The 13,327-nt window shown below is 38.2% G+C and overlaps 1 protein-coding gene across 3 annotated transcripts in view; it reads right to left on the bottom strand.

The window, feature by feature from the left end:
- The window catches only part of LOC137653586 (solute carrier organic anion transporter family member 74D-like), a 128,191-nt gene that overhangs the window by 24,840 nt on the left and 90,024 nt on the right, over positions 1 to 13,327 (bottom strand). For all 3 annotated transcript variants that reach the window (XM_068387113.1, XM_068387114.1, XM_068387116.1), the window contains exons 7-9: positions 11,564 to 11,770; positions 3,070 to 3,234; positions 2,405 to 2,594 (exon numbers count right to left, since the gene is read on the bottom strand). In XM_068387113.1, the coding sequence (XP_068243214.1) occupies positions 2,405 to 2,594; positions 3,070 to 3,234; positions 11,564 to 11,770 (562 nt within the window). The remainder of the gene's footprint in view (positions 1 to 2,404; positions 2,595 to 3,069; positions 3,235 to 11,563; positions 11,771 to 13,327) is intronic.

Here is a 13,327-nt window from a genome sequence, read left to right as displayed (position 1 = left end):
AATCTACTCTAATAAAAAAGGAAGTGATTTCTTTTAGCGTGTTGGAATAACATCATTATCATCATCATCTCCTCATACGCCTTTGGACACAAAGGGCCTCAGTTAGATTTCGCCAGTCGTCTCTATCTTGAGCTTTTAAATCGATACTTGTCCATTCATCATCAACTTGACGCTTCATAGCCCTCAAACCATGTAGGCCTGGGTCTTCCAACTCTTCTAGTGCCTTGTAGAGCCCAGTTGAAAGTTTGGTGAACTAATCTTTCTTGGGGAGTGCGAAGAGTATGTCCAACCCTCTCCATCTGCCCAACTCCATGATCTTATCCACATATTACGGCACTTGAGTAATCTCTATTATAAGTTCATTTCTAATCCTGTCCTGCCACTCAACTCCCAATATTCTCTTGGGGGATTTGTTCTTAAATCTGCTAAGTCTATAGAATATTGCTTCCTTGTCTTACCACGATTCATGTCTATACAGTAACACCGATCTCACTATACTGATATATAGCACGATTTTTATATGTAATGTAAGGTGACATAGCAGTGTTTCTTTTTATCTTTCTTTTTTTTTTTTACTCTAGCTATGCTTTTCATGTTATTCTTATTTCTATTTTTATTTAACTTTAAAGATGCGTTTAATTTATATTAACAATAACTAGATAATGTCAACGTACCAGTACGTCCTTTGGGGGTAAAAGAGTTTTAACCTGGTTTAGGTTCCAACAAAACGTTTCTGAAAGGGCACATCTTTTCATTCGCCGTTAGGATCAGATTCTGATTTTCTAAGTTCTACTTCTTCTAGCGTATACCATAATCTGGTGACAAGAACTCTTGCCCCTACAGCAACCTGTTCAATTTTACAATGGTCAAGTCAGGAACATTATATTGCAAAGCTAGGGGAAGACAGGAGAGGAGGTATCTAAATGTAGACTGTTCAATGTAATTTACAAGTTGTTTTGACCGGAAAATTCTTTTCATGTCAGTTTATCAGCAGACCAGGTGTGCATTAAAAGGAATAATGACTATGGTCTATCTCCTGCTTGTTTAAAAAGTGAAAAGTGTGTCTTCTGGGTGTTCATGAGAAATGCAAAGTATTTTTGAGTAACATTATTAAAAGGATTCTCTTATACGATTTGCAGGGCATGTATAGATGAAGGGGTTTGTTAGCTTTTTGCACAGTGGATAAATCCAATTCCATTCGTGATCTCTTGCATATAATATCACCACAAATGGTCAAATTTATCAATTATCATCTCCTATGAGGGACAAGAAAGGTATATAAAACGACATAGATGTCATACCATTGTGAAGGTTTTTGACCTGTGTGATACAGAAACCCATTCACAATACCTTTGTGAGAAGGGCCTTCACGTGTTGATCTACAAGACCTCTAACAATTCAAAAATCGAAAAAGCATCCAAGGTTCTGCTATAAAAAAATGAATGCTATATAACACCTATAAGGTGATCAAAGAGACAATCGGCTCCCTCCACCCCTCGTGTCGTCAAAAACAGAATGATACTGTATATGACTAGTTTGTTATGTAGCAAGATTACCTTTATTACGATGACTCCCTTCAATGTATCGTTAAGAACATCGTTTCCCATCAACCCTTCTTAGAAATAAATACAATATATTCTTTTGTAATCCCCAACCCCCACCCCCACTACAAAGGAGTTGAAAACTATGAACATTGTGTACTAGTTCCAGAACACCCATACTCTTTCACCTGGATGACGTCAACTCGCATGTTTAAATGTATATTCTATAACCTTCACGAGGGAGCCATTCGAAAATATCACTTCCTCTCCCATAGCAATACCCTTAAAAGACAAAGAGTAACACTACCGACAGCACACCAGGTAAACGGTGCCTTCGATTCACAGAAGCCTCGTACAACTGCCACAGTGCCTTTCACTCAAAGAACTTTGTTTTACTTATGACCATACAGAGGATAATCAATTCTGAACTAGCAGAAAAAAAAATGATTAGCATGGTCCCTTCCAATGACACAACAGTCTATGTCATATAAATCGAACCAAGGCATCTATCTCTAATGTAATCTCATATGATAAGTCATCCAATCAGCCTTAATCCTTTAAATAGTGGACGAATCAAAGTGCTGGAGGCCCATTCTGTCCGGCCCTTAGAATATTAAATCATTGTTTTTTTTTTTTTTCTTAATAGGGAAACGGGGGATTAATACTTGACAAAAATATCATACATGATATAAAGCCGATTCTAATATTACCACTTTTATGCTTGCTATTAGTTCTACTGCTCATATTGTCATTACTACAGTATTATGGATGTCTATCCACACCGAATTGAACTTTGATCTAAAACTATTTAAGATATGTAGTGTACTGCAATCGTGATAAATATAAAGCGTTCATAAACTTACCCATCTAAAGGTGAACCAGATGCCTTGAGAGAAGGGCATTTGACCAACATCTTCAAAAGATAGAGGAAACAAAAAAGGATTGTAACAAATATGTTATACCCAATAATGGCTCGTGGACCGGGTCTGGCCCATCGTAGTACGATAGCCGCTATCACAGTACCCAGGCAAGTGGCTGAAAGACCGACTGTCCCTGTAAATTCAAGAAAATATTCATTTATTAGTTCTAGACCTTCCATCTACTTATCTACTAGCAATGACTTGATGTAAAATAGTTAAGGCACAATGTAATTTCGGTAATCCAGGTCATTCATACTACATTAAATTAAGGATCAGACAGCTTGGATGAATAATCCCCCATGCTGTCATTAGATCAGTTTAATTTAATAGCATATTGAACACAGATATGCTTGTAAGCTTATAATGTTTTGTTTAAGAATGATATAAATGAGTACAAATTTTTTTCTAAAAAAAAAAAATCATGTTACATGATGAAATATCTATTTTGCCACGGGTGCATTTGAAATAAACCCTAGTGTCATTTAGCTCATGTGAACTAAGAATCCATCTTTTTTCTCTAATAACATGAGATAGATCACCCCTCTCTCTCTCTCTCTCTCCCTCTCTCTCTCTCTCTCTCTCTCTCTCTCTCTCTCTCTCTCTCTCACCTACGTAATAGTTGGCTTCACTCGCTGTCTGACGAAACTGATTTTCCAAGTATTTAGGCTTGAAGATCCTATATCCACTGGCAGCCATTAAAAATATGGAGCAGTTGAAAACATGAGCCAGCCAAAGCCTATTGCTGAACAGCCTCTTCGTCACTCTCATCATATCTTTGGAAATTAAAGCAAAAATCACAAAAATCAAAAACATTTTAAATAATTGTGGTTTTGAAGAGAGCTTATGGGCAGTTTCATTCAATTTACAAGGTATCCTTCCATTTGTCTGGCTATTTTTTTTGTTTTGCTTTCCATACGTTAATTCTATCGGAAAGTGAAGCTACTGTACATGGAAATGAATTTTGCGTTCCTTTGAGGGAGAAATTAATTGAAAAGATTACTGTACTGTATATGAAATTTCATGATAATTTCTTTATACTTTTGCCTAATAATTTCAGATCATGCAGAATATCCACCACTTGCTAGATGCTTATCGTAATCCACGCTTTTTTATGACTATTCATTGAACATACCATCGGCTCTTTACTAAGAGATAATTTATAAAGATAGTTCCATAAATTTGTATGAAATATTCTTCTTATATTCATGGCTTCCCCCTGAAAAGTCGGAATCTCAGTAGGCCGACTAAATCTGGCAAACAGGTCCGTAGCTCTGACGACCTTTCAGGAAAGATTTATAATATTCCACTGGTGGGTTTTGCAAGTGTTCAGATTCGGAACAAGATCTAAATCATCCGTGAAAATGGATGTTCTTTTAGTAATATTTTGTGGATGTACATTACGCTGTGACTATGTGGTGCTAACTGATATTAGGTGACAATCGGTTACCTTTATGGTAGTCAGTCGGTTCTCTGTTCTTTCACAATAAACAGCAATGTGGGTCCTTTTGTCTCATTACAATCACAACAAGGTGCAATGAGTTTTTTTTGCCAAAAAAGACACTAATACGAATAACATGCCAGGGTATTCCAGAGCGTGTGTCTCCTGCAATGCCAAGGGCCTTGTCACAGACCGTGATGCAGGCACAAACGATTATCGTAGACCAGCAACGTGATATTTATGCCCTTCAGGATGCCTTTCCATGTTCCGGATATCGTACCAGAAAAGTCTCTTTTTCTGCTGCCCCAGAGAAGTGTGATGTCATTTCCTTGGCAGCCTTAATGTCCTGGAAATGTTCAATGACGTATTGGTTTCATCTTAACAACTTTCCGCTGCATGACATTTTAAAGGTTTAAAGGGCACTCATGAATAGCAGAGTCAAGGGACTGACAATGGCCTACCACAACAATGACCTAGAGACTGACTATATATACATATGACCAACACTAAAGCCCCCTCACCACCTAATCTAGGCCAGGGAGGCCCGACAGTTGCTGGTGAGGACTCAGCACATAGAACTATAGGTTTCCTCAAACCACCATCCTTAACTTACATGGATGGTGAAGTTGCCGTCACTACTAGAAACTATCGAGCTTGAGCTGGTCTCGAAACCCAGTCCAGGCAGGGGCGTTTCTAGTAGGCTACCACAATCTTAGACTTAACTGTGTTCTGGCACTACAGTGTGCACTGAAAGCTCAATACTCACATGCCAAATGGAACACCCTTACCACAAAAATGGCTTCAAATGTCATCGGAAATGTTGTATTAAGGTCATCTAACCAGGCAGCGCAGTGGTCAGAATTTTATTTTCTCACCCAAGGGTGTTAGGAGACCATGATTATTTTTCAAGGATGGCTCCAAACGCCACAGATTGTGTTTTCCACGGCCCAAAGTGTGGGGAGTGTTTAGTTGAATATATGTTATTATGTAAAATAAAAGTAGGTCTTTGTGATCATATATGGAAAGACATGAATTTAAGGCATGTGATATGTTCTAAACTGTGGGTGACCCGTATTTATGTTGTACTTTTGAATCTGGATGCCAAGACATTAAGCGTGTCCCGGTTGATATTGGGCAAGTGTCAGCTAATGTTTCGTGTGACGATGTCACAGCCAATAATCATGTTGAGGCAGACTTAGTACCGTTGCACTACAATTTAAATGCAAAGCTATGTGGGAGCTCTTGGGACGTCATTTCTCTTGTTGAACATCATGGCCAGCAAAAGGCTAGAAATGCCATTGGTGCCAGAAGTTAGAGCACTTCCAGAAATCCTGCAGGAGCACCAAGAGGGCAACGTTTGCTTCAAATGTGGTGATCATTGCAGAGACACACCTCTTCTCCCATCCTACTATCTAGGTTAGTGTTGCTCATGGGAGGGAGAGGTCAGTGTCCATATTCACCGTAGTAGACACAGGAGCCAAAATCTGTATTGCTGAACCTTTGATGCTTTCAAGGCTGCAAATCGAACCGCTGGAATAACAACTTTGAACAGGTCTGAGGGATGTAACCAATCTGTGAGTGAAATGCCTCGGATTAACAGCACGCACTATTGAAGCAGGTGGGTGAAGTATAAAGAAGGAAATTTATTGAGTGAGAGTATGGAGCTGGAATTGGTGCCACTGGACTTTTCTACCCCTTTCCCCTTTATTATATTAATAGACGTTATCAAGGAGGCAGTATCATAACCCTTACCTTCTCAGACAACAAGACCGATATCATTACCAATCCTGCATGTAGAGGAGAACATCCCAAGACTGGAAGAATGGCTGTTGCGCCACTTTTCGTCCACAACCTGCAAAACAACCAGGGAACCTTTAGCTGTACTGTCAGGTAAGCAACACCACACATTTATTACCTGAGGCCGTACTTTATACCTGCCAAACACCAGCAGCAATCCCCAAGCACTGGGAAGAGGAGGTTAAGGTCCAGCTGAACGAGGATATTCAGAAGGGTGGATAGAACTACTCCCAGCAGGAGTACGATGGATGGAGTAGTGTGCACGGATGGTTGTTCCATGTAAGAGGACATAGCAGCCTCACCGCACAGTAGATTTCCAACAACTTAAAATCTACTGTCTCCGGGAGACTCACCATACATCAGTGTCACTACGAACAAGAATAGGTGTATCGGGGATAAGGAACAATACCCTAAGACCTCTTGAAAAATTACAACAACTTGTGTCTCCTGAAGCTTACTAGATGGCAATTATGAAAAGTGTCAATACAACCTATTTTAACTTCTTGCTGTACCCCCCGGTCGAGGTGAGAAAAGGGGGAATACCAACATCCAACAGTCAGCAAAAAAGACAAGGGAAAATCCATTACACTCAAATGGCCATCACAACCCCTGGGGGTTGCGAGCCTCCAACAAAAAATGTTGACTAGGAAGAGACCCCGTCAAGCTGGAATCGTTATTTAGACTTAAGGCTATGTCCAGTTGGGTGACGTTTTGTGTCAGCACATACTTCATTATGATTTGTTAAAGATATTAAAGTCCCATAGTGCTCTCCCTCCCCCTCTCTTAACTCGGACTGGGTTCTTACTTAGTGTAACCATAACTAATGAAAAAGACTCATGATTGTATTCATCTTTAAACTCTGAGCCAATAAAGCTATTATTTTTTAAATCAGTTAATTTTTTCGAATCCCACAACTTCTGAAATTAATTCCTGTCACATTTAAAATACTTCAACATCTTATACAGACAGAGCATGTGACACCATCGCTCATCAACATGGTTTCAAGAATTTCTATACACATAAATCTACAGCGGACGTCTATTGGGGTTTTCACCAAGTGTCGCTGGACGAGGATAGCAGCCCAAACACAATCTCCACTTCCCCATGGGGACAATATCGTTACTGTAGGAAGCCCATGGGTCATTGTTTGGCATCCGACGCCTACATGCTATCACCAGGAAGTATAAAAGCATCGACGTCACTTTGCTATATGATTAAAGCATCGAAGGGTCATTTTGGCATGTTTATGATTTTTTTCAAATTATTCCTCCATGGGGATAATGCTCAAGTCAGAGAAGATCAAACTTTATAAGAGAGAGGTTACCATCATCAGATAATACCTGGGATGGATGGCATATAAGTCTCCAGACAAACATCTAAACTGGGCATGGGCAACCTGTGGCCTGCAGGCAACATCTGAAACTTTCTATGTTACTGAAACTATATCTATCTATACCAGTAATCATCATTATTATCATTAGCAAATAATAAAAGAGATGACCGTTTTATATAAACTTTTATATAAAGAAAAATAAAACAAGGAAAAATTGAACAAAAAATCATCATACATTGGGCAATTAATATTTCTTGCGTATATGTATCATCAGGCACCCCTCACGCATTTGGATATAGTAAAATGTGGCCCCCAGTTGACAAACAATTGACCATGCCTGGTCTAGACACTATGTATATCTTTTACATGACAGAAAAGCCCTCCATCACTGATATTAGGTCATGGTACAGATTTTTAAATCTGCCCCCTTCTTCACAAAGTTACCAATCATGGAACCCTTCAGAGTACCATCATGAAGCCCATGGGAAAAACATATATTGGAATAGCCACTTGCACAGCGAACTTCAGTGTTACGGTCAGCTATATCACAACGTAGATTATGTGAAGCCCACTTCAATGTTATATTCCCTTAGTAAATGATTCAGCAAAAAAATATCGAAACCGTAACAATGAAAGAAAATAATAGCTAGCAAACATTAACAATAACTATATTTAAGATTAAACATAATTATTCATGATATTCCATAAGATTTACAAAATACTAACAGTTCACCAAATTAATAATAATTTATTAAAAAAAAAAAGATTGTATAGTGATGTAAGCCCTACCTTTATGTCTTTATGAAGTGAGAGACAGATGACGACGAAAATCAGCTCCAAATTTTTAAGGAATTTTTAGGACGTAGATTCAGATATAAAAGATGATAAACAGGAACATCACTTCTGATGATATTCGATCTTCCAAGAATTCCATATCTTTGTCTAAATAATTGTAGTGTTGTAAATGAAGTACAAAATTTTGTGTCACGGCAGGTGTAACTAAAATGTATCCATAAGAGTAATGTTTACCAGGAGAGAAACGAATCAAGTCTGCTCAAATGCAGCAACATGTTTTCCTTTATAGGCGCCACAAGATTTCTATAAGACTCGGGAGAGAGGGGAGTGTACTTTGGCCCAATCTTATTCTGCATCTATACTATTGGTTTATCGAAAATGCTACAAAGGCATGGCGTGAAGGTTAAAGTATTTTCAGATGACACACAATTTTACTTCTCCATAAATGATATAGATGACACTACTGAAACTCTAAACCGAATCCTTGATAGTGTTAGAGAATGGATGACATTTAAACTACTAAAATTAAATGAGAACAAAACTGAATTCATGGTGGTGGGTAAGAGAAACAGCATGAGAAACTTAGGTGATATTCAAATGAACATAAATAATGACTCGGTGCCGATATCTAGTAAGTTCGAGATCTTGACTATAACCTGTCTCTAAATCCCCAAATAAATAATGTAATAAAAACTGCTGGTTATAATCTAAGAAATATTGCGTTTATAAAAAAGTATCTGGACGAAAATTCTGTAAAGAAACTTTTGATAAACTGTGTTATTACCAGAATTGACTACTGCAACTCTATCTATTACAATTTACCAAAAGTGCAACTTAAGAATGTACAAAACATAATAAACAGAGGAGCAAGATTTATAAAAGGTGTCCCACCTAGAGAAAGGATCGCCCCTATACTAATCGATTTACACTGGCTGCCGATTAAAGCGGGAATTGAATTTAAAATATGAAAAATAAGCCACTAAGTTATCAGAACCGGGCGTCCAAAATACTTAAGAGAACTGCTACATATTGCGCAGCCAACAAATCGTGTCGACACGAGAATAGTTACAGATGGCTTCAAACTATTGGAACCTAGATATATATCTACTTTAGGCTCTAGAGCCTTTAAATATGCTGCCCCAAGACTATATAATAAGCTCCCACGAAACATTCGAATCATTGAAGACCTTAGGGCTTTCAAGAGGAAACTGAAGATTTTCTTATTTCATGAGTCCTTTGACAGTGACGATTTAACAGTAAATGAACATTACGCGATATGAAACATTAAATACTCTGAACGAACAAGGTAAAATGACAGTGGGGGTCCTGTAGAGAGTGGGGTTCCCCTGCTGTATGGGACCGGAAAAGCAGCCATCAAAGTAACTTCTTGAGGGACTCTCACACAATACTTGTGGCGGCGGGCTGGCAACATAGAATAAGTTATGAGAAATATCTATATGCATACATAAAATACATAAAAGTTAATCTACATATAACATCCAGCAGGCACAGGAAGTCATCTGCCCAATGGCCAAGGCGGGCTTGGATTATGACAAGATGCACATGATATCATCACAGATTGGAGCAACGATGGCATTGGTTTGGTAATGATCCAGCAGTATTGTGCTTGTCTGTTAGCTGACAGCCCCTTGCCAGGGTGGCTGGTGTCTTGCTCTATGCGGCAGTTGAAACTTCATCCCTGTTGAACCAAGGTACACCCCTATAGAAGGATAAGCCTTTGGAGCCCCTTGATGCTTACAGAATCACCACCCACTTGTCAAACTGCTGGGCGATAGAGCCCCCAAGGACTTCATCAACCCTACATTGTTTAGCCTGAAGGAGAAGATGCTCCAGTTCAAACTCTATATGAAATATCTGCCCAGTAAGAGGCCCTCTATTGCATATTTTCTCTCAAGATACCCAACTATGAGATCATCCCATGAAGCTTCTGACCTACTGTAGACTTTGAGGACGACATTCATGTGGTAGTAGCATGAACAACTATGACCAATTGGTGACAGGAAGCCCATCATATTAGATGAAGAATATGTCAGGAGTGCCACATCCAATGGCCTGGTGTATCAGTCATTGCTAGCCAGGGTCAGGACAGGTAATTGGACCCAACAGAAATCACAAGAACTCGTCTGACTTTGTCCCTTCTTCAGCGTTTTTTGATAAACTAGCAATAAATCAGAATCTCATGACTTACTTGGTGTATCAAAGATACATATGCTTGATTATTCCCAAAGATTTACATTGTCAGGTAACCACCGGACTACATACAGGACACGAGGGCCTCAATTCTATGCTTAGAAGGACCAGACAGATCTTTGGCCTCGCTGGGCCCATGTAATGAACATGCCCTTTCATGGAGTCCTAAAACACTGGTACTTACTCACCCACCAGAATACTCCTTCCAGCAGGTTGTCGCAAATTAGTTTTAGGCAGAAGGCAAAGTATACATGGCATATGCAGACAGACTCTCATGCTGATTGGAAGTAGCTCATTCCCCTAATGATGCCATATCTAACAAAATAAGTAACCACCTTCAGTCTTACTTTTCCCGTTGAGTGGCCCCAGAAAAAAATATCAACAGACGAAGGTACAAATTTAGCCAGTGAAAACATGGAGGCCTTCTTCAGAAGATGGTAAATCAAGGTCTGTCTGCCATCAGCCCAATACACTCAGTACAACTGCAGGGTAAAAGCAATGAGACTCCTCTGAGAAAATATGTTAAAAAGGCAGCCAAAACAACCCTGTTAGTAGACAGTTACTGGAAAAAAGATGATACATCGAAGGGAATTAAAAGTGGCAAAATTGACACCACCAAAACAATCACGCTCATCAAACCTTGGACTCGGTGGGTATACAGAACCAAAACACCAAGTAATCTCAAAATTCAGTCCCTACCGACAGTACACACGTGTGTATATATATATATATATATATATATATATATATATATATATATATATATATATATATATATATATACGATGGGAACGGAAAGCTTTCAAAGAGGTACAGACGGCACTTGAGTGTCATTGTTCCTTCATCAAACAAACTGGTATTCTAACCCGACATTCCTGTGTGTCTTATAATGCCCTAAGATCCAGTCACACATTCTCATCCGGAGCCTAATATTATCAGTAGGCCTTTAAGGGGTGCTGTTAACCCAAGTGGCTCGAAGACTTCATATGATATTTTCTTGCTATCTTATGTAATTATGCAAATGAAAAACCATGTTTTTTGTTCTCTGTATATGTTTACTTGTACTTGTCTTTCTTCACCAATCATTATGTTCAGTGCATGTCAATCTGCTCTGAAACTGGAGTTATTTAATTTTTCCGTGATTTGAGACTTAAATTGATACTACTATCGGGGGGGGGGGGGGGGGGACTGGGACGGCTGTATAATATGTTGTGATAGTGTGAAGAAGACTGATATCGGGCGACAACCCGTTACCGTTGTCATTGTTTGTGGATGTGGTAGTCAGTAGGCTCTCAATCATTTCACAAAAAATATCGATGTGGATCATGTGATCTCACTGTAAACCCAACAGTGGATAAACACACAGACAAACATGCATTGAAACATCATTACCCATCCGGTAATTTCCCATCTCTTGGCTCATACTGTACTAACGCCTTTGTAATATTCTTCAAATAATGTCAGTACTATAATTTCCACCAATATTCCTAATAATAATAAAAAGAACATGAATATTTACATTACTTACTTTTCAATGTTGGCTTGGTAGGTTGCCTTTGACTTTCTTCCAATAGGTTATTAAGACAGAGGCCATCATGTGGATTTTTACTCTTTTCTTTTGTAATAAAATTTATCAATTTCTTTTTCTCTCTCATAAGCGTGGCTGGGAGTTGGAAAGGGAGGAGGGCAAAGCCAATGCCAATCACTACCAGAACACTGCCAATAATAAGAAATCCTGGAAACCAACAGAAGAGAGGTGTCTTGAGCTTTTCCTTTATCAAAGTTACGTCTTGATTTTATTGATAAAAAAGCGAAAATATCTCAGGCAACTACAAAAAAAAAAAAAAAAAAAAAAAAAAAAAAACCATCTGTATAATGACTGTTTTCTTTTATTGTGGAATGATACAAATTTTGTTGCGCTAAACACACAGGCTAAACTAAATTTTTTATTGTTGATTGAATCGTATATTCATAAATATCTTACTATATATTGTTTATCAATACCTACGTTCTAAAGGAGCTATTATAGTTACATAAGTGCAGAATAATGACTGGGGCTATATTAAATGTAGCCTAAGACACTCCAAGTGCATCTGCTTATCACTGCACTCGAACATTACTCTTATTTCTCAATTATTCGAAGTATTTAGCCCAAGAGTAAAAGTATATTTAAAAATCACTTGATAAAGCTCAAATTAATGTGTAACTACTTATGTAGGCCTTTTCAGCTCTAATAGTGACTCAGGGTATAATAACTGCTCTAGCAAAAAGTAGGTCTATATGATGTTTAAAGATATGTGGACGAGTGGGTGAGATTGATCACATACTAACTTATTGTTCGTGTCTGTTAGTTCTGACCCGACTGAAGGAACTGGCATTTCTTCGTCTATTTCTGTACTGAGATTCAAAGCTTCCTAAATAATAAACACTCAGAGATGAGTGAAGGAACTAGAAAAAGAGGAGGTCACTATGATTTTTACAAGTGCATATACAACTAGAACGGGCACTCGGTAGAGCTCACACCTTTGACTATATAATGTTGTATATTTCAAGATAGGTGATTGATTTATGAACTTTTTGGCACTAGTTTCATGCAAATCGAATAAAGTTTGACCACGATATAGCAAAAGGATGCTATTCACCTTATTGTTACCTTGACCTTGACCTTAACACAGGACCCAATCACTTCAAAATCTAATCAAATTGGCATTTGATCATGGCCAATTATCCCACCGAATTTCAGTTATGCGAATCACAAACACGCAGACAGACATTCAAACAAATAAATATGCAAACAAAGGTAATGGACATCACTATTTCATGTTGTACATCACAAGATAGGCAATTGAATCATGCATATTTTGACACTAGCTTCATTCAAATCAGAAAAAAACTGGCCATGATATGGCGAAAAGATGTTTTCTACCTTTTAGTGACCTTGGCTTGGACTTTTGAACCAATCACTACCGAAATCTAATCAAATTGTCTTAAGAGCATGGCCAGTCATCCCAGCAAAATTCATGAGATCTGTCAAATATTTTTTAGGTTATATGAATAACAAACACAGACAGACATACAAATAAATAAATACACAAACAAGGTAATGACATCACTATATCATGTTATATATCACAAGATATGCAATTGAATTGTGCATATTTTGGCACACGTTTATGCAAATCGGATTGTTACCGTTTCATATCCTTGACCTTGATCTTTTGACCTAATCTCTCCTAAAATCTAATCAAATTGTCCTTGGATCATGGCAAATCGCTTGTATCACATGTGTTTC

Source organism: Palaemon carinicauda, chromosome 14, assembly GCF_036898095.1.
Source record: "Palaemon carinicauda isolate YSFRI2023 chromosome 14, ASM3689809v2, whole genome shotgun sequence".
NCBI lineage: Eukaryota > Metazoa > Arthropoda > Malacostraca > Decapoda > Palaemonidae > Palaemon > Palaemon carinicauda.
The sequence above is the reverse complement of the archived record's forward strand: the minus strand, read 5'-3'. Positions and strand labels throughout refer to the sequence as shown.